The 24,747-nt window shown below is 49.3% G+C and overlaps 1 protein-coding gene across 1 annotated transcript in view; it reads right to left on the bottom strand.

The window, feature by feature from the left end:
* Positions 1-23,851, bottom strand: part of WSCD2 (WSC domain containing 2) — a 45,014-nt gene extending 21,163 nt beyond the window's left edge. Inside the window, exons 1-3 of the mRNA XM_060120719.1 lie at positions 23,473-23,851; positions 13,184-13,298; positions 9,904-10,088 (exon numbers count right to left, since the gene is read on the bottom strand). Of these exons, the coding sequence (XP_059976702.1) occupies positions 9,904-10,088; positions 13,184-13,298; positions 23,473-23,851 (679 nt within the window). The remainder of the gene's footprint in view (positions 1-9,903; positions 10,089-13,183; positions 13,299-23,472) is intronic.
* Between the last annotated feature and the right edge of the window lie 896 nt (positions 23,852-24,747).

Raw genomic sequence — 24,747 nt, 5'->3', positions numbered from 1 at the left:
GGGGACTCGCCTTTTCTCTTTAGACTCCACCAGTGTTTACTGAGCCCGCACGGATGCCAGGCTCCAAGCTGGGCGCTCTGGCTCCACTGAGTCTTCGCAGCAGCCATGAGCAGTAGCTGCCACGGCTGGCTCAAGGAGGCACTCTGGCTTCCAGGGCCACAAAGCTGTCTAAGGACAGAGTAAGATCAAAGCCAAGTTGCTCTGTCTCCCAAGTCTATGCTTCTTCCAATAATAATAATGCTACTATGATGATTAGATGCTTATAGTTATATCATAATATCATTGTTATCATCACAGCCACCATATACGGGTCACGTGCTATCAGCCAGGAACTAGGTTAAACTGTTCACACATGTGGCCCCGTTGAACCCTTGCATCATTCTGGTGGTATAAGGATCCCCATTTTTACAGATGGAGAAACTCAAGCCTCAGAGGGCTGAAACCGCTTGACACAAGTCACCCAGCTTATAAGAGGCAGAGCTGAGACTGGAATCTAAGTCTGAGATGCTTCCATTCTTGACGATCTTATCGAATGCTCTCACCGTACCAGGCAGTGTGTAAGCACTTGATATACTTTATCCTCCTAATTCCTATAAAGAAAGTCTCACCCTCCCCATTATACAGAAGGGGAAACAGAGGTTCAGAGGGGTAAGTGGCTTGCCTAAGGTCACACAGCTGACAACTAGCAGCATCTGGATTCTAACCTGGGAACATCTGAGCTCAGAGTCCTCACACTCTGGGCTGTCCCTCTTTAAGGAACCACCCCCAGGCCCTGTTTGAGCATTTTCAAAACACTGTGACATATATTCACTCCCCTTTGACCACTAATCATTCACAAAGGCTGTCACTCTGGGGTCTCTCAACTCTGGAGTTGGATTCTCTTTAAGCACCTAAAAATGCCTAGAACTTGACACTGAGTCTCTAGAACCATATTCAAGTTGTTAACCTGCCCCTTCCCCACCAGGACCCTCTTCGAGGGACCAACTTATAATCCTCCTGGGCCCCAGCTGGGGCAACGGTTTTGGGGTTGAGGCCAAGGGAGGCCCCTTCAGGACTGGTGTGGACCTGGGTACACTGTAGGGGTGCAAAGCCCACCACCTTTTATCCTATAGGGTGGATCCTTCCTGGAGCCCTCTTCCACCACCCTGGGGGGTCTGAGACCCTCCCCAACCGAGGACTGTGCAGGGGAAGACAGAGTTGTATCAGAAGGCATTGGAGGTTTGGGGGTATGTGTGGGTGTGAGGGAACCGATGGGGCAGGAGATGCAGACCATGAGGGTAGCTCGGGCCTGGTTGTAGTGAGGGTGTGTCTGGGAGGTGGGGCACTTGTGCACAGTGTGTGTGACAGGGAGGCAGTGTGTGCATCTTGTGTGCGTGTGTGCGTGACTGGGTTTGTGATGGTGGGAGTAGAGATCTACCTATTTGGGTGCGTGGATACTGAGCTCTGAGACCACAAATGGGCCCCCGTGGACCTGGTTCATCTGAGCGCATCTGGGTCTGTCCACATGGGAGTCTAGGACCCTGTATGAGCAGGTGTATGTCCACCTGCCTGCCTGGCCTCGTGACAGTGGGCACTGGGCTGTGGCTGTGTGCTTCAGGCTGCGACTGTGTGGTTGTGCACTGGACCTCTACGGGATGAGTCTTATCAAGGGGAGGAGACATAATCTTGGAGGCTCTCTCTGGGTTGCCTGGCAACCATGTACCAGAGAGAAGAGCTCCCCCTCTTCTACCAGAAGGCCTGGCTGAGCCTCAGCCAGCCTCCCACTGGACTGGCCCAATGCCACCAGGGTTGGGCATTTCCCAACAACCCCTGAACAGCCAGCACCCAGATTCGAACAAAAACTTTCGTCTCCTCAGTGCAAGGCCACTTCATGCCTGAGCCACACGAGAGAGCAGAACAGGAGGGTGGGCCCCTCTGCTGGAGTCCAGCCCAGACTGAGTCTCTCCCCAGGGTGTCAAGACCACAGAGACCCTTCCACCTGGAGCCCACAGACAGGTGCCCTGGTGGTATCGGTCCAGCTCCTGCATATCACAGAACACCTTGCATACGGGTCTCTGTACAGGAGTGTGTGTGTCTGACCGTAGGCATGTGAGAGCAGGAGTCCACCCATGGTAGTCTTTGGAGTCACCTGCTATTAGGGGCTCACCCTTGGATCCTCTTGCAGATGTGACCTTGAGTAACTGAGGGCACTGGGGTATCACTCAGGGCCCTGTGAGCCCACAGGCTCTTCATCTAGGCCTCTGGCCAAATGCTCTGCCCTCCTATCACCCCCAGCTGGGTGCCCGTCTCTTGGGCCAGATCAGCACGCATCTCCAGATGGCCCCGAGGGCCCAACTCTGACCCAGGGGCTCCAGAAGAGGCCATCCGGCCTGGCACCACACCGGAAGGCCACGGTACTTCCCAGGACCATGGCACTTTTCTGGATGAGCTGCCCTGGCCAAGGAGCAGAAGACCAGTGGCTCAGAGACACGAGTTCTAATCCCGACTTTGCTTCTCCTCCCTGAAAGGTGGCGTCTTCACCTGTCAAACGGGCAGCTCTCCTCCACACAGTGCACACTGGCAGCTCCACCCTTCTTCACTGACCTTGGCATGTTTCCTCTCCTTTCGGAGGCTCAGTATTCTCATCTCTAAAATGGAGGCATAAATACTGGGTGGATCATTCAGAGCCGGACAGGAATGAGATTTGTCAGTACAGTGGAAGGGACAGGCAAGGGGCTGTGAATCTGTCTCCTTACAGGAAGTAGAATTCCTACCCTGGCTTCTCCCCAGATGATTTTCTCCTGCCTTCCTGGATGCCAGGAGGCCAGACTGCAAGTGTGGGAAGAGGAAGGAAGACTCTGTAAGCCCAGCTCTGCTGAGACAGGTCTCCCTTTGACATTTAAGCATCCGCTAATGAGTCCCTGACCCTCCCACCTTAGAAAGCAGAGCTGAGCTGAATGCCCTGAATATCAAGTAAGGTGACGTTTTCAGAGGCCTTAAAGGGCCAGACAGGGATCAGAAGCTGCTGCTGTGAGTCTCTCTTTGGTCAAGGTGTGCACTGGGGTGGTGGGGGGAGGGGAACAGGTTTGGGAAGTTAGTTCTAGGAGCAGTAAACCTGCTGGATGTGGGGTCTTCCTACAGTCTTGCCCATTCTGCTTTTGGAGGGAAACCACACGGATTCACAGAGAATTCTGTGATGTCTAACGGGAAGGTCGGACTCCCAGGGATCTGGGGAACAGTTTGCAGGCCACCTCTGTCTGCAGGTTGCTCTCCATTATGGCTTGGTGATTGGAACACTGAGAACATGCACGGTGGCCAACATGTTGAATCCTCCTGCTACCCTCATTTCCTCCATCTGTAAAATGGGTTGCGTCACCGGTTCTCCACACCAGTGGTGAGAGGTTTTCTTTTCTCTTACGTCTGAAAACAAAAGAGAAGCGGCCAGCCTGGGTCCCTTGACCTTCCTAACACTCTTCCTGTGATACAAAGAATTTTGGACTTCTACAGCAGTAGGTAGATGCCTTCCTGTTTGCAAAAAAGCTCTCGTGCCCAGCAGAAAGGGCCTTGGTTTTGAATTCAGACAGACCTGGGTCAGCAACTTACTTAGCTGTGTGTCCTTGGACTGAGCCTCGGTTTCCTCATCTGTATATGGGGATGATTATCTCTACCCTGCACAGGTGGGACAGAAGGCGATGCAGTGACATTCACAGTGCCTGAGACCTACCAGGATTCAGTCAATGTGTCTTCCTGCTCCTTCTTCATTGCTCGTTCATGATATGTGAAGGGTGGCTAGATCGCAGGTAGGAGACACTATCAGTGCCCCATTAATACACTCCCGGCACTCACCATCCCAGTACAGGCTGACAGTGACCTACTGTAAACACCTAGGGTATGTGAGGGACAGACTGCACTTGCCAGGGAGTTAATCTCCCTGGGAGCCACCCTCAGCCAATGATGGGTGAACGCTGGAGGATAAATACTGCAGCTTCCTGCTCCTCCAATGGGACATCTCTGAAGCACGCTCTCCACCACCTCCCACAGCTCCCCGGTGGGATTAAGCCTCAGCTGTCCTCAGCAGTGACCTGCTTTGTAAAGGGCAAGTATTGGCTCCTTCCCTTCCCTTTCTCATGTCTCCACTCCCCTGGAGGTGCATCCTGGGGTCATGATTCAAGTAAACCAGAGCTCACATCCTTGTCTCTGGGAGAACCCAACTTAAAATATCTTGGATCTTTGAGCATTCTTAATTCACAAAGGAAATCCTGCACAGAGTTCAGAGCCACTGCTCTTCACAGCCTGTAGCCTGTGAGAAGGGCGCTCCCTGGAGTTGTGCAGTACAGAGTCCGTGGACAGTAGCAGCAACCCTGAGTAGTGTCTTCCTAACGACCAACCCTTGCTGAAGAATAGCAACAAAGGTAATAATAACAGCTGTTTACTGTATGTCGTTAGTGCTAAGTATGTTACACATATCACACCTCAATTAATCCTCACAACAACTTAAGAGGTAGAGGATGCTATTATCCTGTTTTGCAGGTGGAGACCCCGAGACGTAACAAGATTTGGTCACTTTTCCAGCTCATACAGCTAGTGGGGAGCAGAGTAGGGATCTGACCCTGATCTTATTTGACATCACATCCTAGGTTCCCACCTCTCTGCTATTCTGCAGGAGGCCTGCCGAATTCCAACATGGTTGGGCTCCAGAGACCCCATGCCAGCCACCTGAATTTCCCAGAAACCCTCTGAGGCGCCACAGTAGGGGTCCAAGGATCACAAAAGCCCAGGCCCCACATTCTGATAATGTCAGCTCTTCATCGCCAGGCCAGCTGGGATGGTGCATGACCTCGGAAGCTTGGAGTTTCTACTAGCAAGAGGCGAGCAGAGCAACTGTTCATCAACTCCCTTTACTGGGGGCAGATGAAGAACATCCTGGAACCAGCTGCAAGTATCTCTGAAGTCCATCATCTCTTTGTTCTGGGGCTTCACAAAGATGAGGTAAATCCCACCAGGCATCAGCTTAAAGGCAGGCGTGGAAGAGTTCTCCTTGGTTTGAAAGAGGCCATCACCCCCCGGATAATTAGGCCAAGCTCTACTGCATTAAAGATGCTGGTGAGGAGGAAAGGCAGTGAGCTGGGAGCTGTTAATGGCTACCTATAATCAGAGAGAGATTGAATTACACAAAGAGCCTAACTGTCCGAGGAGAATTCAAACCAGCTATTTTTAGGCATCACCAGAGGCTCCTGTGAGCTGTTGGAAATTCAAATAGCTTGAGTTGGGTGCTACTCGGAGTGAGTTGAGGAATTTTCATTTCAGGAAGGAGGGTGCATCACCACTACTTCAAAACAGGCACTGTGCTATGTGCTTTCTCAATTTTATCTCACTTGGTGGTCAGAGCAATCTTTCAAGGTTGGAATTGTCCCCATTTTACAGATGAGGCATTTGAGGCTCAGACAGAATGAGTGGCTTGACCAAAATCAACACAGCAAGTAAGTGAAGGAGTTGGGATAGAAACAATGTCTGCCTGATTCCAAAATCTACAATCATTGCTCCCATAGCCTTCCTGGATTACGGTTCACGGAGAAGAGCAAACCAATTCTCTCCCATCATGATGCAGAAGGAGAAAAAATTTTCTAGCTAACATCTCCTTGGCCCTACACAGCAGAACACATGAAGACCCATATGAATTATAAAATTCAGGGGTCCCAGGCATATATCAAGGGAAAGGAGAGGCCTCCAGGCCCGGCAAAGAAGGAGCTAGACATAGCCCATCCATCCAATATGACTTTCCATGGTCATCTGAGGCTCCTCTCAGCAGAACTGGTTAAAACGGAGTATCAGGGAAGAAAAACTACAAGCATTGCACAACGTTTCCCTTCTAACCTTCAAAGACAAAAAATCGCCAGAACTAGCAACAGTACACAAGAGTCACCAGGTACAGTGTGACCCATGAGTCAAGATCTACTGTTTCAGTGATAACATGAGCTTCATAATACTTTCACCAAGGCAGAAAAGAAAAAACAAGAGGGAAAAGTGCCGGGTCCTGGGAGAGGCTGGTCTGCAGTCATGGGGGTTTTAGGCAGCACTAAAGGATTGTCAGCACCACGGACAGCCACCACGGGACCCACATACATATTGTATATTTTGTGTAATTCTAATGAACCTTGCAATGCGAATCTTGCAAGAATCTTTCAGGCAAATGAAATCTCTTGCAACACCCTATAAAGCCATAATACTCTCGAATCACCAGCAGGTCTCTGCCCCTGGGAGGAGAAGCTACACTTGCTGACACATTTAGCAAACTGCTGTGAAAAAATGTAAGCCAACCAAGAAGGAAGTCCATTTCTCGGTTCTTTTCTAACAAGGGCAAAGAGTCCGTGTGCCTGAGTGTCTGTGGCAAGAAAGAATAGCAGGATGCCTGCAGACATTTGCTCTGCCAACCTTCTAATGCTCTCACTACTGTAGGAGCATTCCATCACCTCGGAAACACGCAGGCTGGCTCCCCACGCAAGGTGGACACCCCACCAGAGCGGTGCTTGGGTGATAATAAGCCTCCTCTGGATCTTCACAATCATGAAGAGTTCTGTGCCACTGCTCAGGGAAACACAATTAGGACACGGCATTAATACAAACTAATGACTCTACAAATGGAATCTGGTTTCCACCATACCTGTTTCCTGCAGTGTTTGCTCATTGCCCTCCTTAATGTAATACGTGCTAGTGTCATGTGCCAGTGGAAGGCCTCCCTTTCTGACTTATTTGTGTATAAATCAGATCTCAGGAATGGGAAGCCACTGAGTCAGAACAAAGGCACTGGATATTCTGTGTGGTGTAGAGTCAGGACGCAGGGCAGAAGGAGAGGTCAGGGGTCAAGGAAGAGAGGAGGTAAGTTAAATCCAAGGAACACTCCCAAAAGAGAGGCAATGGGGTCCAAAATCCAATACAAGAGGTCAAGGTGTCTACAGCACTATATAGAGTTAGCACTCAAACCAGGAGCCAGAGACCTGGGTTCCAGCCTATGCTCAGTCCCTAAGCAGCGCTGTGGCCTTGGAAAGATCATGCCTGCCCGTCACGTCTAGAAATTACCTCTCAGCTTTTGCACACTCTATTCCCTCTGCCTAGATTTCTCCCCCACCCTCTGGCAATTCCTTGAGTCTGGATATCCTCCTCTTTTACACATCTTTCAAGGCCTTAATCCGTCAGCCCTCTTCTGTGGAGCCTCCCGCAGGGCTGTTCAATTTAGCCACTTGTGCTGTCTGGGCCTCAGTTTCTAAAGCCATAAAATGAAGCATCAGTGAGGAAGCTGCTTCCAACAGGTCATTCAAAACATCACCTTTGAGGATCCTTTTGTTCATGGCTGAATACACGACTCTCCCTTTCGCCTGGAAATCTTAGAATGAGATTCAGCTCAAATGTTGCTCCCGTGGCTCCTATATATACCCGCCATGCTTGAACAGATCCCACTCGTCTTGGGTCTGTTTCTCCACTAGACGGTGGTCTCCTTGAGGGCAGGGACTGTGCTTTATTCCCCATTGTCCTCTCCATGCCTAATACACATGGGAGCATCAAGTGTTTAATGAACAGTCCCCACGCTCTCTCCAAATACCATGTTGCCAACGGGGAGCCCACCAGGAGTCCCAATTTGACAAACCATCTGTCTCCTTATCCAAGCCACTTCCCTTCTCATCTCAGCCACAGTAGCCTTGAGATTAGTAAGGCTTAGCTTTCCTTCTGGAGTTTCCAGCTGAAGGTGCCCAAGCTTCCAACCTTGTACAGCGACGATTCAGAACAACTGGGCTGGACTTACAGAATCCAGGACTCCCCTCTCAGTAGAAATGAATGGGTTCCCCGTCTTCGACATAAATACAAAGATTCCTTTCTCAGATGGAACAAAACACCACTGCAGAGGTGGGCAAGCCGAGGGGCACAGCAGCATTCCCATCAGCCTCAGGGGTTTCTCACCAGCCACCACCCAGACAGCCCTCCCACTGCTACCAGGGCAAAACACACCCAATTGTAGTGGGATCTAGTGGTCTCGGTGTGTCGAGGTTTATATATTTCACCTGATGACTGAAAAATCTTTGTTGGTCCATGAGAGTGTTATTATACAAGGTGATCTCAATTGTGTGTGTGTGTGTGTGTGTGTGTGTGTGTGTGTGAGAGAGAGAGAGAGAGAGAGAGAGAGAGAGAGAGAGAGAGAGAGAGAGAGAGAGAGACAGGAGAATGTTCGTATTACCCAGCCAATCTGAACATTAACCAAAAGGAGGTCTAGCTGATAGTGGCTGATGACATACACAGCCCAATTCTTGTTATCTAGCTCAGCAACATCCACTAGAATGTTCTAGTGGCATCAGCTTTCCCTCTAAATACACACAACTTTAAGGCCATCTCTTCATATGGTCAACGTCACCATCAAAATAATGTAAACATTGGCATAAAGAAATCAGTATTGGGGACGATAAATCTGCTATCAAATTAAAACCTCATTACACTAATGGCCAAACCAGAGACTTGCTGTATGGACACCATCCAGCCTGGATTTCACACACCCTCCCCGCCCTCTGCCAGCCAGACCTGCAGAGCTGGAGGAACTGAGGCAACGATGTGGGGGCAGAGGGTGCCTCTGTTTCTAGAAATCAGCCACTTTGTAAACTGGCGGCACGCGGGACCCCGTTGTAAAGCAAAGCTTGAACAGGGCTTCAGAAACACGGGGTTTGGAAAACAGAACACAGTGTCAAGCACACCAGCAATGAATTCTTATAAACAATGACATTCATACGGAAAAGGCCTTTCTCGGCATGCAGACAGGCATTAAGGTTCTGCCAAATCCACCTGGGTGGGCAGGCTGACATTCTGGGCGGAACTTGTCAGCTCCATGGAGGTCTAAGGCCTTATTATTCAAAGTGTGGTCCATGGACCAGCAACCTAGCATCACCTGGGAACTCCTTAGAAATGCAGAATCTCACCGGCTGAATCAGAATCTGCATTTTAACAAGATCTCCCTAGGGTTCATTGGAGCATTCACATTTGGGATTCTTAGTTCTGGATTCCTATTCCTACCTCAGGCCCGCATCAGAAGAGTAACCAGGACAAACCTCAGCCCTCTGTCTTTCGTCAAGGCCATTAGCTCTTCGTATAGGTCTGAAGGTCACCTTTGAGGTCACAAGACTGTGTGACCTTGGGCAGGCTTACTTAAATTCATCAAGCCTCGGTTTCCTCACTGTAAAATGGAGATACTTAACCATGGTAACTGCCTGAAAAGTCTGTAGGGAAGGGAAACAAAATCAGGCTTGCAGTGGGCTCAGCACGTGCCTGGCACACGGCAGATGCTTGATAAATAGACATTAACTGCTATTAAACACCCAGAGAGGGGACAACGGGACAATATCCGCAGAAGAAGGGGTGGCTCTTGTCCTCGGCTATTCATCCCCTTCCCTCCCTCAGTTTGGAAACTGGAGAGTTTTTCCAACAAGACTGAAGCACTGGCAGGCGAGGGATACATTCTCTCTACAGGAGCATTAAAGACACAAGCTCTGGAGTTGGTTTCAATCCTCTGCTGTTTGTGTGACATCGAACCTCAGTCTCTTCATCTGTAAAATGGGAGTGGGTGGATAACAGTGCGATTTCAAGGGTCATCACGAGGATTAGATGTGCTCTCCCATAGGAGGCACTTGGAAAACGATGAAGTGTTTGCTGTCGTCATTGTCACCATCGTTAGACACAAGCTGCTTTCAGAAAATGAGGAAGGACAGGCCAGCTCAGGCTCTAGCTGTTTGTTAAGGAGGAAGAGGGGCGTGGCTGGAGGTGAGGCTGGGGCAGGATGGTGGCAGCCTTGGAGGGCAGCCGAGGGCTCAGGAGCGGTGGGAGCCGTGGAAGGTACAGGTGGGCGCTCAGGTGGGCCAGGGCAGAGAGGGGAGGGGCCGACTCACGTACACCTGCGGGCTGACTCCTGGGCCAGCTGCAGCCGGTAGACGGAGAGGCGGTTGGCGCCACCGCACACGCTGCCCCGCTCGCCCTTGCAGTCCATGTCACACTCCGCCTCGCTCACGTTTGTCGCCTGGATCTTGTGGCCACAGTAGCACTCGGCGCCGAACTCCAGCCCAGCATACAGGTAACCCCTGGGGGAGGCTGCTGTCAGGCCAGGGTAACTGCCACCATGGAGACCCCAGGGACAGGGTGACTCACGTAGTGAGGAGGGCTGGGGGACGGGAGGGCTCTGGGGACCAGGAGGTCCCAGGGGAAATGGAGAGACAGACGATGGAAGGGGGACAGGGGAGACCTCACGGGACAGGAGACAGAGGCTTCCAGGAGACAGGGAGATCCCAGAGGAGTAAGGAGACTGGGGTGGGGGTCTCCCTATCTCCCTGGAAGAGGGGAAACAAGGAAGACTTTGGGCGTCAGGGAGACCCAAGGAGATCTGAGGTACAGGGATACTCCAAGGGACAGGGGGATCGGGACTGAGAATAAGGAGACCCTGAGAGGGTCAGGGAGGCTAAGGGGTTAGAAAGTCTTGGAGGTGGGATGGGCAGGAAGCCAAGAAGGAATACAAAGAGGTCCCTGGGGGACAGGGAGACTCTGGAAGGGGACAAGACCCCAGGGACCACCTGCTTCCACTCCTGCCTCATGTCTCACACCCCCATACACTTACCCACACAGACACACAACGTCATATTCACACCCATCTACATATACCTTCAACACACAGGACACTTGACACACACACCCCTCTGGTCCTGTGGTCCCTCTGCCCCACCCACTATCTTGCTCTTCCCTGTCTAGAGCCACAAGCCAATCCTATCTGCAAAGTCCAGCCTCTTTATTCCAGGAAACATCCCCCAGGAATGATGCCTCTATGTCCCCTGAGAGGAGCTGGACCCAGGGGAGGGGGCAGGGACTCTCGTATGTCTTTGGAAGGTGGCAAAACCAAGGTCACGTATCCGGCCAAGTAAAAAATTCCTTTCCTTAAAACAACAAAAAAAATATCCAGGCACTGCAAGATTGTCAATTTTTTTTCATAGCTCTGGAATCATTTCCTAAAGAGGACTTTTAGTGAGGACCTGTTCTGTAAACAGATGAAAAGGGAAGTGCTTGCTCTGCCTCACAGGGTAGGTATGAAGTGGTGGGGGAGAGGGGAGTAGGACGACCCCTGCTCAGTCCTCTTGCCCACTGTGGCCTCTGAGGCACTTTCCAGAATCGTGAAAGCTCCTTGGGGGAGCAGCCTGCAAAATACTGGTCATGCAAGGCTGGATCTACGGGAGGTGTCAGCTCACGCCATCACTCGGGACTTCCAGGGGCTGGGCTGGAGGGACAGACCCACCCAGACTCATGTCTCCAAACACCCCTACTACTCGGGTAGCGTGTGATCACACGGTCACCTGGGCAGACGCAGGAAGAGCAGCTTAAACTATCTGGGCATCTTGGAGCTGGGCCAGCCTCCTTCTTCCACCTGTCTGTCGCTGTCTCTCTCAAGCCTTGGTTCTCAGGTGCCCTTGGGGCCCGTCTCATATAAATGGACCCACTGATAGAAGGAACAGTGGACAGCAGGAGTTTCTAAAATTTCCCAGCTGGGTGTGAAAATCAGAGCAGTGGTGCTCCAACCATAGTTCCAGGACCAACAGCATCCAGTGTCACCTGGGAACTTGTTAAAAATGCAGATTCTTGGGCCCTACCTAAAACCCACCAAATCAAAAGCTGCGGGTGGGGCCCGGCAATCCTGAGAGATTCCAGGTGATGCTGACGTGTGCGTCACAGCCCAGATGGAGTGACAAGCGCTTAATCAGAAAACGCCGGCATAGTGAGATGAGGGTTGAGATGGGGTAAGTCTCAGCTTGTGGAAATGCAGAAGAGGCCCCCAACCTGCCTGGGGTGTCAGGAGAGACTTCTCAGAGGAGGTGACAGCCAAGGTGGAGCTTCAGAAGACGAGTCAGATCAACTCGCGTAATTCACTCTGGTTCAGCGCTGCCCACATGGGTTACCAGGTGGATGCAGAGATGAGCCAGCTGCAGCCCTGCCCCCAAGGGGCTCCCCAGCTAGTTGGGGAGGCAGAAGCAAGAACGGGGTTTGGGCCACAGAATGCCAATAGCTTACACTTCCTCTCTTCCAGGCACTCAAATATTTGCTTTGCAAATATTAACTCTTCAACTCCCACAAGACCTCTCTGAGGGCATGGACTCTGAAATTCACTTCTGTCTCCCCACCGTTCAATAAATAAATTAAAGAATCAAAATCCTCAAGAGCTTGGAGTCTTTCCCAAGCTGGAGATGGTCCTGGGCTCAGGATTTCAATGGTGAACTCTTATGGAAGCTGATTATAAAGGGGACAGTGTGTTCTAGTCAGGAACTGAGGGAAGAGTCCCTTGGCCACCCACTTGCCCATTTCCACTCCAGCCATGCAGTGGAGCTCCTTCAGAGCTTGTGATCAGGCTAGAGCCTGAAGATGAGCATGTTAGAGGCCTCTCACAAGCCATCACACATCAGGGGACCCAGGGCACAGGGGAGGAGAAGGTCAGCTCACTCCACAGTGCCTCTAGGGCAGCAGTGCTGGTTCCCAGGCCTGGACTGAGGGTCCCAACTCGCCAGTCCTCTGGGGCCTCATCCACTCTTGGAAAGTGAGCGCCCTCCCCGCGGTGCATGTTCTAATCAAGAACATCATTTTATTCTTAGATTGGAAAACACTGTCTGGACAGGTGAGTGTTTCTCTCTGGTAGAGAAACAAATAGTTTCTTGGCTGGTAAACCATTAAATAGCCCTGATCCCGGGCTCCCACCTCACCCTTCCCACGGGCACCACACAAGCCTCACGCTCACAGACTCACACTTGCCTGCGTGTAAACACCCACTTGTGCTTTCCCCACAATTCGGGACCCTTGCAAACATATCCACAGAGACTCCTGCACTCACAGCTACTGTTATTTAAAGACAGTTAGGTACTGGCATTAAGCTTACAAACATATGACCCTGCATACCGTACACTGCAAACTCACTCCTAGGCAGTCTCACAAATTCCCACAGACCAACTCCCTGCTCAGTTGCATGCACGTATGCATATGCACACACACGCACACACACACACACACACACACACACACACATCACCCTTTCCTTGTCCACATGTTCATCCTCCATCATGCCCTCCCATGGAAAAAGAAAGACCACCACAGGTAGGAATCTGAGAAGGAAGGGATCTGAATGCCTGGGACACTGGTGGGGCCCTACCGTTCCGCACAGTTGTCCTGGCAACGGAAGACGGTCATCTTTTTGTAGTCGAAAAAGGACACGCCTCGAAGGGCCCGGCTCTGGGTGTCATCCAGGTAGCAGCCGATGTACTTAGCTTTGGGGAGATGAGAAAAGTCAGATTTGGCAGGGGGGACAAAGCTGAAAGGGTTTCAGGAGTAACCAGTGTGCCTCTGGCTATGTGGCCTTGTTGACCTTTTGGTACCAATTCCTTCCTCTGAGCAGTAAAGTAGAAACAAGAGAGACTGAAACTCATGTGCATTGGCAGAACATGATCTATAAGGGCAGTGGTGTCCCATGGGTGAGGCTGTGGGCCCTGGAGGTCAACAGAGAGGAGGGAGGGACCTTTCCAAGGCCAGGGTTAAGGTCATGCCCCTGGGCTCTACTGGTGACAACTGGGCACCCAGTAACCCAAGCCAGCATCATTCCCTAAGCACCAAGCAGATGAGACCTGTATTAGGACAGCTCTGAAGAGCCTGATAAGTTGACAGCCTGTTATCATTTCTGCAAGATGGCTTAAGGTGTTATTTTCCCTTGGAAGGAACACTGGCCTGGGATATCTCAAGATCTAGGTTGTCGTATCACTTTGGTAACATTCTCGTGCTGACCTAGTGCATTTAGGCCAGTTACCTCCCTGAGGCCTACTTTTCTTCATTGTGGGGATGAAAATGTCAGCCCAATGAGATTAACATGGACTTATTTGTATAAACGTCTCTACCACAGTGTCTTGAATATAACAGGCACAAAGTTAAGGTGAGTGGAATAAAAAACCAGCCATTCACAGTGCTGTATAAGTACTTTACAGTTTGCCCACCTTGTGGGCCAAGGTGAATGCTTTCATCCAAAAGGAAAATTTTAAATAATGTAAAACAACTATCCAAGTACAAACCATTCACTTAGTTTTCTTAAAGTAGTACACGTGTTCCTGTACTTCCTGGTAAATATTACACAAAGATGGTACTTTACAGTTTATAAAGTCTTTTCCCATATGTTCTTATAATCATTAATTTGGACATGCACTTTGCTAACTGCTTTACACATATTGTCTCAGCGAATCCTTAGAATGACACCTATGAGGTAAGTATTAATATTCCCACTCAATGTAGAAGAGGAAACTGAGGCCCAGAGAGGCTAAGTCACCTGCCCAAGGAAACACAGCTTATACCTGTGGAGTTAGGTTTGGACCCAAGCAATCTGGCTGCAGAGCCCATGTTCTGAACTACCGCTTGTTTCTCTTTGAATCCGAGGATCTTTGCAATGACCCAGGTGCAATGACCCTTGGCATGCTTAAACTGTTTTCTTAGATGATTGAACAGAGGCCCAGAAAGGTGAAGTGAGCTGTCTGAGACCTGAAACTAATTGATGGTAGAACAAAGACTTAAATCTAGATCTATGGGACCCCAAACCAGTGCTCTTTCCACCCTTGCACTTGGAAATAACTGAAGGTTAGACCGAGGACCCAGCCAGCCCTTGGAATTAAACGGCCCTCATAGGGAACGACTGAGGGAAATATTACATGCCACTTGATCTGGTTCATGGGTGGGCTGCTATCTATTTAAACTGTGGGCTTCTTGTCCCCCTCACTCATGGTGGAGAGCAGGGTCTAGCAGAGGATACAGGCTCATTATGGAGCAATTGTTTCCCTCAACACCACCCTGGTAAGTGCAGAATTTGTTAGCCTCGCTGGAGATGCGTCTCATCCCTGATCACCTTGAATTTCTTTCATAAGACAGAGGTGATTTGGTCAACTAAGAACAGTCCGTCCATCTTTAAAAGAAACATTGCCTCCCTGGAGCGGGCGCATCAGATGGTGACAGCTCTGGAAAAGCCTACATCTTGTCACTGCTTGTTCAACAATGTATGTCCCTCCTGTGTCACAGAAGGAACCACGGCCCTGGGGCATGGATGCTTGCTTACATCTGGGCTGGGAGTGAGAACTTCCATGGGCCATGGTGGTGACAGCTTCACACCAACTTCAGCTCAATAGGTCACTAGAGGACAGAGTGTCCAAGGATGGGCAGGAGGAGAAAAAAAAGGAGGAAGGAGAGGGAGGGAGAGGGGAAGGGGGGAAGTGGTTGTTTTACTTTGTCAGCATGAGGTCACTGTCATCAGATCAAAAACTGTGTGTGTGTGTGTGTGTGTGAGAGAGAGAGAGAGAGAGAGAGAGAGAGAGAGAGAGAGCGAGAGCGAGCGAGCAAGAGAGAGCGAGAGAGAGAGAGAGAGAGAGAGAGGAGAGAATATGTATTGAGTGTCTACTATGTGCTATCTACTTTACTAAGTGCCATGCCTTATTTAAAAAAATTCAGTCCTCACACCCTTCTTATTAACCCATTTTATAGATGAAGAGGCTGATCCTAATGACTATTACATCTCTCTGTCTTAGATGCAAACCTTTCTTTTGGCATATGGTATATGTTCTGACTGGTAACCACTCATGTTACTCCATGTTACTCGTTTTTATGTAGAATTCGAAACTATGTCGTCTGCCTATGTTACCACAGCTTGGAAGTGTCTCACTTAAAATTTAAGCCCAGATCTGTCCTCCGTCCATTTTACGTTTGGGGGGGGGCTTCACTTCCATTTGGCCCACAGACTTCAGGATCACAAGGGGCCACACTGAGTTCTGATGGAGAGTAACACTCGTGACCCAGAAATGCCAGGCTTGGAGTTGGGTGTACTATGACCATGGGTGGTCTCACCTTAGGGTGAGGGCAGGTGCATTTGGCCATATATGGGATAGTGGATTGTGTTAGATGAGATTTTTATAATCAAATTAATAGGAGTGCGAGTGTATGTACACATACGTCCTCTGCGGGGTTAAGGGGTAGACTGTAATGGTACTGTTTGTACCTTCAAAGCACCCCCTCTTCCTATTTTTCTGTTAACAGATCTTAGCTGCCCCGACCATGAGGAGACACTGACCTTGAAAGAGCCAATCATGTTGCACCTGCCACCAGCCAGTGATTGATGGCTACAGGGAAGGGCACATGACCCATTCTTTGGATTTTTATAGATTAAAGCTGGGAGAAAGAAATCTGTTTCCCTTGGGTTATGACACTGGCATTCTCTAAGCCCAGAGCTACCAACAGCCACAATCCCTGGCATCAAAGTCAGTCTGTACAGGAGAAGAACCACACTAAGTCAGAGGTGAGCAGAGATGAGAGTTAGGAAGAGAAGGGCACAAATCACTCATTTGAAAATCTAGCCCCTTTGGTAGTTTGGAGACAAGACACAATACATTTTCTTCTTTAGCTTAAGCTGATTCAAGATGGGTTTTTGTCCCTTGCCACCAAAGGTGCACTGACTAATATGCTGATTGTCAAGCTAAGTTGCTTAAGTCCACCCAGCTTGGAGGGTCTAGACTACACCATGTCTAGGCTGCTTTTTCCCATGTACCACATTCAGTCTCAGCTTGGGAGAAGGGCTTCTCCATCCTCCAAGAGAAGCCTTCCTGGAGGGATGATGGGAGAGGGAGCGTCTTTTGGGAGAAGAGTTGAGATTTGACCATAGGTCCAACTGCCCCTAAGCCTGGGCTTTTAAATGTTATACCACCCCTTCCCTAACCCTCCCACAGGCCAGGCATCAGACTGAGATGTCCTACATAACAGGTGCTCAAAGACTTGTTGGGTGAACAGATGACATTCCATTTCCTCATCTGTCAACAGGAGGAAAAAAGAGATACATGGTACCTTCACTGATGCTCTGGAGAAGAATGGGCGTGTTACATACTGTGACCTGATGGACGGGCTGAGCTCTTTGGGTCAGGAAATGGATATTGAATCTGTTTCCTCCTTGTCCTGGGCAAGTGCTGGTGACTCTTTCCCCACTGACCCTTCGGTGCAGGCTGTGGCCAACGTAACCGGTGACCCTGTCCCTGGAGTTCTATCACCCTGCTAGCAATGAGCTCATCAGCAAGGGTACTGTCCAACCCACTTCCACCATTTTCCAAAGGCCCGCCTCAAGTTCTGCTGTGGTGGCAGAATCTCCCGGAGATGAGGTGGAGATCGAATATGTAACACAGGGACAAAAATCACAGGTCACTCGAGGGTGAATCAATGGCCGAGTTCACATAATCTATCAGTTTATCTCTGCAGCCATCTAAATATTGCTGAAATGGCCAAGTCCTGTCCCAGTCTGCCTATTTATCTCAAGCACAGAAACCAGTGAGGGGTGAGCCCAGGAGAGCACAGACATCTGGAAAGGAGCTCTCCTGACTGTGTTTCTTCCCCTATCCTTTACTTTTTTTTTTCTTTTGCTTCAATTAATCTTCCTTTTCAAGAAATTTTGCTCTCTTCAGTGAAAGTAATTCGTCAAAAAGATAGCTACACATATGCTAATTTGTATTCCTCTTATGTACCGTCTGTGAGTAGATTCACAGACAGGAGGCACTACAGTGTCCTACAAGAACAGTTTTGGAGTCCACCAGATTGGGGTTCTAATTCTGACACTGCAGTAGCCTCGTAGAATTACTCAAGCTCCTGCCTGAAAAGTGGGAATAGTTATGGGTTGAATTGTGCCCCTCATCAAAAAAAAAAAAAAGATAGGTTGAAGTCCTAAGCCCAGTACCTCAGAATGTGACCTTATTTGGAAATAAGGTCATTGGTGATGTAATTACCTATGAGGTGATACTGGAGCAGGTGGGTCCCAATCCAATGTGAATGGTGTCCCTGTAAGAAAGTGGCTCTCTGAAGACCCAGAGATACAAGAAGAAGGCCATGGGAAAACAGAGGTAATGACTGGCGTTATATAGCTGCAAGGAATGCCAAGGGCACCTGCTGATGCTAGAAGCTGAGAGAAAGGCTTGGGACAGATTTCCTCTTAGAGCCTTTGAGAGCCCATCTTGATTTTGGACTTCTGGCTTCCAGAACTTCAAGGTAATACATTTCCATTGTTCAAGACACCCAGTTCATGGTATTTTGCTATAGCAGCCCTCAGGCTCTAATACAAGGGTAATTTTAAGATTGATTGTAAGATTGATCTCTTCATGGAGAAGAGAAACTGTATATTCCTGCTGAGGATTCTCCGCCATCTTGGAAAGTTGTCCTTCAAGAGGATCACTCCAGTGCTGTCTGGGTTTCCTTGCAGAGAGAATGGAATTTCCTGCTCATATCTAGGCTTCCCTGGGGTAGAAGGGATGCATCTTTCACTTTGGTCAAGGCCCATGGATCTTGCAGGCTTAGCTCAACTATCACCTCCCCCAGGAAGGCAGCCATGATACAGCCCCATGACCGAACAGGATCCCTCCTTTGGGATCCCAGAGTCCCCTGGCTTACCCCACCTTAACACTTTTCTGAAACAATTTTTCAAGTATTGTCCATTATTTTTTCAAATTAGAAATAATTTAGGCCCATTGGGGAAGAATTTTTAATAAAATGAAAAAGTGCTATCGTAGGGGAAAGCAGGATATGATGCTATATATACACCATTCTATTCTTTAGAAATACACACATAGAGGAAAAAGACAGGAAGGTAAAGGTGATACACCAACAGTGTTGACTGGGACTGTTGCTGGATGGTGGGACTCTGGGCTATTTTTATTTTCATCTCTTTTTTGCTATGTATTCTAATTTTTCTACTTTGATAATCAAGAAAAAAGTTATTTTTGAAAACATAATTTATCTTTTACTTGCCTGTCTTCCCCCAGGAGGGTGTGAATACTCCTCAGAGGAAAAAAAAAACACTGCTTGAATCATTCTTGTGTCTCCACCTCCCAGCACAGGGTGGGGCATACAGACGTGCAGTAAATATGGAATGAATGAATGAATGATTGCATTTGGGGATTCTATAGCTCAGTGGTTAAGAATAAGAGCTTTGGATTCAGACAGAATTGGGTTGGAGTCTGCTCTGCCTCTTAGCAGCTGTGTGACATGGGGGCAAGTCATTTACTCTCTCTGAGCCTCTGTTTCTTAATGTATGAAAAGAGTTGAATACTTCCTACCTGATGTGAGGCTGAGTATGAGCACACAGTCTCCGACACAGAGCAGACCCTCCGTAATCTGCAGAGATTGCATCTTCAGCTGGAGGAGATGGGGAGTGGGTCCCCTGCTGCCCCTTCCAAAAATGCTGACTAAATATCTCCATGTCCTTCTTTACACCCAGCCCACCCTTTCTGTAATCTGGGGGGAACAGAAACGGCACAGACTTTGAAATCAAACTGGAGTTGGCTCCTGGCTCTGGTCCCAACAACTGGGTCACCTAAGGTTAAGTCAAATCATCTCTGTTTTGTCCTACAGAATTACAATATTAATAATAATAACCAGCACATACTAACTGCTTACTGTGTGCCACACTCTGTGCTGAGTACTTGTGTGCTGAGAAGTGAGACGATGTAGTGCTTAAGGTTCAGGTGTAAGATTCAAACCACCTGGGTTCAAATATTGGTTTACCCACTCCTCCAGCTGGATAACCTTGGGCAGGTTACCTAGCCTCTCTGTGCCTTAGTTTCTTCCCTGTATGGGGGAGTTAATAACAGTGTCTACTTAACTGAGTTGCTACGAAGATTACATGAAGTAATAGATGCAAAGGGTTTAGAACAGTGCCTGGCATTCAGAGAGCATGCTATTGATTTATCTTATATAATCATCACATCAGTCATCTGATGTTAAGTACTTTTTATCTCCCAAAGGAAACTGAGGCTCAGAGAGGTGAAGTGACCTGCCCAAAGGTGCACAGCCAGCAAGCTGCAGACCTGGGATTTGAACCCTCATTTGGCTGCTCAGAGCACAGGATTTCGCAAGCCTAGCAAGGTGACTGGCACATTGTAGGTGCCAGCTCCACCCAGGAAGTCAGACTTCCTGCCCAGCCCCAGCCCAGCCTGGGAGCAGCTCCACCCTCACCAACTGTGCCATGACGGGCTCCGAATCCTTTACAGCTTAAGTCTTGCATCACTGCATCAAGCAGAGCCCTTGCCAGCTTCAGAGAAAAGCCAAATGGGTGTAGCATCAGGTCAAAGAAGCGTCTCGTTTTTATTAGCGTTAATCTAATATGTTGTATTTCCTTGCTGAACTCAGAATAAGTTAATCAAGGACAGTCTGAATTTGTGTTTTCTTACTAAGACCACCTGATTCTAAAGCTGCCTGATGAGAGCTCTGGGGTCCAGGCTTCTTTCTTATTTTCTCTTCCTTCTCTCTTTATATTTTATAAAATACGTAAGATTTCCAGAGGCAGCGGGGATAGCGTGGTAGAGAAGAAGGCTCACAAGCTTTGGAGTTAAATGGACCTTGTTTCAAACCTCAGTTCTTCCACTCACTATCTGTGTAACCTGGGGTAAGTGACCTCTCCCTGAGTTTTAAATTTTCCCATTTGTAAAATAGGATAATAGTCTCTAACTTTTTGAGTTGTTGTGATAATTACATAAGGCAATGAAGCACTTATAACATGGTCTAGCCAATAATGACCATTCAATAGACGTTTAGCTATTATTTCTACTACTAACAGCAGAAACTATTAAGTGACCTATTATTACAAACCAGGAGGTGTAATAAGCATTTTACATATATCATTCCATGCAAATAACATATGAAAAGCAAGTGGGACAGTGACTGGCATGAAGCAGGTGCTCAAGAAATGGTAATAATTACTCGTGATGGTGACAGTGGGATTTCATTCTCATAACAAATGGGGGGATGTTGTTATTGTCGTTGGATAAATCAACTGTGCCACTAGGGAATCATATTCTACCAAAGGACCTCGATAAACACAGGCAATTACCATTTACATAAGGGCCATGACAGGGAGTAGAGAAGAGGAACCTTCGATCAAGCCTGGAGGTGGGGTCAGGGACAATTTTCTGGAGGTGAGCTAAGCTGAGATCTGGAGGAAGAGTAGAGCTAAGCCTGTGGAGACACTCCAGGCAGAGGGCTGGCCATTCATTCATTTGTCCATCCAATCACTCATTCATTCAACCAGTAGGTACTGAGCGCCATCTTTGTTCCTGGTGCTGTCCCAGGTGCTGATAGAATGAGGTGACAGGACAGGCACTATCCCTGCCTTCTTGGAGCTGACGGTCTAGTAGTAGAGACAGACTATAAACAAGAAAGCGAGTAAAAAAGAGATACTTTCAGATAGCGGTAAGTACTGTGACAAAAATAGAGCTGGGGCATCTGGTCCTGACGAGGCACAAAGTGGTGCTACTTTGGGACAGTCCAGGAAGACCTCTACAGGGTGGCCAGGTTTGACTGAGGTCCAGGAGGAAGGGAGGAAGGGAGCCATGCAAAGATACGGGGAAGAACACCCCAGGTGGACAGGACTATCTATACAAAGATTCCGAGGTAGGATAAGACTTGGTGTGTTCAATGACCAGCAAGAAGGACAATGGAGAGGAGTGTGTGGTGAGGAGGGGTAGGAAATGTTATAACATGAGGCTGGATTGGTGGGCCATGGTGGGGACTCCGGAATTTATCCTAAGTATGATGGGAGCATATCCTAAGGCGCAGGCTTGTGGCAAACTTTGGGGTTTGCAAAGTAGCAGAAGGAGTTTGGTGTGGCTGGGGTGAGACGAAGCTTACTGATTGGAGAAGGTAGAGAGGGAACCCACATCATGATTTCTCCATCAGTGTAGCACCTCACACCTCAACTGTGCCTACAAGATGCGGTCCCTTACCCAGGTAGATTCATAAGAATTTCCTGATCATCCCTAAGTATTTACTGTGTGCAGGCAGTGTGCTAAGTGTTTCCATAAGCATGTCTCATTGAACTCTCCGGAGAAACCTGGCGGGGAGGGGATCATTATTCCCATTTTACAGATGACAAGACTGAGGCATGAGAAGGTAAAGCCACTTGCCTGGACCACACGGCTGGTTGGAGTGGACCTGGACTATGAATCCAAGTCCTCCAATCCATTCTGCCACCTCCCACAATCCCCTTCACCTCCCTGTGAAGTTTTCGAAGAGGCAGAATTCTAGGAAATTCCTGAGGGTGAGACGGTAGGGTCTTCTGGATGCTCCTGAGCCAGGTGCAGGGTGGGACTGAAGCAGGGAAATGTGCTCCCCGGGATGAGTCCCCTCCATTAGTCCTGCTTCCTTCCGCGGTGGGAGAAGGGGTTTTTCATAGGTTCAATCACAGCAGAAGCGTGACACGTGGCAGGGAACACAAGGGCTAGGGAGGTTTTCCTTCTGTCCTGATTGGTCATAGATCCTCCCAAACCATCTGTCCCAGATTCTGGAAACATCCATTCGTGTTAATCTCATGAACTGCAGGGGTTGTGGGGTCCTCCCCAGAATGTGGGTTAGATGGGGAGACATCAGCTGACTCTGGGAGGTAGTCATAGAGCCAGCATCCAGGCCAGATGGGTCTGATTTGAACTTACCACGTACCAGTTATGTGGCCCTGGAGAAGAGTCTTCACTTCTTCAAGCCTGTTTCCACGTCTGTTAAATGGGCATAAGTTCATATTCCTTGTTTAAGTCCGTGGAGTGTAGTGAAAATCAAATGAGGTAATGCACTTACGAAGAAAAGCCCATTTTTTCTTCTTTTTTTTTGCGGTACGCGGGCCTCTCACTGTCGTGGCCTCTCCTGTTGCGGAGCACAGGCTCCAGACACGCAGGCTCAGCGGCCATGGCTCACGGGCCCAGCCGCTCTGCGGCATGTGGGATCTTCCCGGACCGGGGCACGAACCCGTGTCCCCTTCATCGGGCAGGCGGACTCTCAACCACTGCGCCACCAGGGAAGCCCAAGAAAAGCCCTTTTGGACTGTGACAGGCTAAGAAAATGTAACGAAATATGCCCAGGGCGATGAGGTTCCCCAAGTGCCATCACTGAGAGATCCAGCAGGTGAACTGAGAAGCAATGCAGTGGAGCAGAAGCTCTGTCACTAGCTAGCTATGTAAACTTGGGCTCTCAGTGCCTCAGTTTCCTCACCTTTAAAATGGGAATAACAGCACCTATCACATAGAGTTGTGGTGATAATTCAATGCATGTCAAGTGCTTAGAAAAGTACTTGGCCCTTAGTAAGTGCTCAGTAGATGCTAGGTGTTTTGATTTTCAAGTGTATGTAACAAGGGCTAAAAACGCCTGCAGGGGAGGGTCAGACTTTGGACTCTGACAGATTCAGGGTTCAAATCTAAGCTTGGCTGTTTACAAGCTGTGTGACCTTGGGCAAGCTACTTAATGTCTCTGAGCTTCAATTTTCTCCTCTGTGAAACCTCCTGCATGTATGACGACTGGTTCCTATTAAACACTGAACACTGGTAGCTGTTATTACGTTATTATCATCATCATCCCCCTTCCCTTCTCCTCAGCCACCTTCCAAGCCCAGATGCTCACCCCTCTTACCTCGCTCCTCCTCCTTCTCCCGAATGACCCTCCCCTTGAGGGCCCGGCTCCAGGCTCCCCCGTAGTCCACCAGCTTGGCTCTCTCATTCCCGTCCTTGCCCTTGAACCAGGGTCCATACCTGCGGGCGATGCTCGAGGTTTCACCTGTATCCCGGAAGCCTCTGCCCAGATTTAAGTCACCCAAAAAGGGCAGCTCAGCGCCCTCCACTGGGGCCCCCGCAGCGGGGTTGGCCTGGTTCTGGGAGACAGCAGGCTGACCCACAAAACCAGAGTGAAGGAAGACGAGGCTCCCAGCTGTCAGGTAGAGCACCAGGAAGGTAAAGAAACGTACAGGTTTCCTGCGGAAGTACCGCTGGAATTTGAACCAGAGCTTGGCCATAGCGGGATCATTCCGGACTGGATCGTTTCGGCTCCGCTGGGGGCTGAGGGGTATGATCCAGGGAGGGAATGGAGGCAGGGCTCTGCTTCTCAAGCTTCCCTTAGGGATGGAGCCCCTGGGGGTCTTCAGTCTTAATCCGTCTGCGAAGGTGACTGCCAAGATCAGAGCAGGAGGGGAAGTCCAATGCCTGGCTGAAGCCAGGAGAATAGAGGACAGAGTTCACCGGCCCTCCCGGAGCCAAGGTGAGCTTCTTTGGGCCACGAAAGGGGTTCTGAGGCTCGGGACACGCAGGAGTTGGTCCCATTTTCCTACATCTTGTTCTTTGCCTCAGCGTTCCCAAAGAACTTTGAAAATAGCCATCGGAGGAGGATTTTGGGAGGCTTCACCAGCAGCTGGAGTTCGCTTCTTGCCCTTTCTCAGTTGCTCAGGCCTATAGGGGCTGGATTATTTCACTGAGGGCCGTGTCTGGCCTCTTCCCCAGCTGGGGACCAAGCTCAGCGTGTCCACCTGGCAGAAACAGAAGCTAGCGGGCTTTCAATCCGGTTAAGCATTCGGGCTCAGGGCTGTCACCTGCAAAACAGCACAGGTACAGGCATAAGAAATCTCCTCATAGAGGCCAGAACTCGAAGCGTTCTTGAACATTCTCAAGGGGGGAAGCAGAGTCAGAGAGGGGAGGAAACCAGCAGCTCAAAGCACCCAGCAGTGCTGGGTAGAAGCGAATTCTACTGGGTCCTGGTTTGAGGGCAAGCTTTATCTTGGACAAGCACAGGTTCTTATGCCCCACACGTCTGCATATTTGTCAAATATACACTGATTCGTGGGTTACTTCAAGGCCAAAAAGTACTTCCTAGGTCCTTGCTGAACTGTCTGCTGGACCTGGCTGGTACTGAACCAGA

This window comes from Lagenorhynchus albirostris, chromosome 14, assembly GCF_949774975.1.
Source record: "Lagenorhynchus albirostris chromosome 14, mLagAlb1.1, whole genome shotgun sequence".
NCBI classification, from domain to species: Eukaryota; Metazoa; Chordata; class Mammalia; order Artiodactyla; family Delphinidae; genus Lagenorhynchus; species Lagenorhynchus albirostris.
The sequence above is the reverse complement of the archived record's forward strand: the minus strand, read 5'-3'. Positions and strand labels throughout refer to the sequence as shown.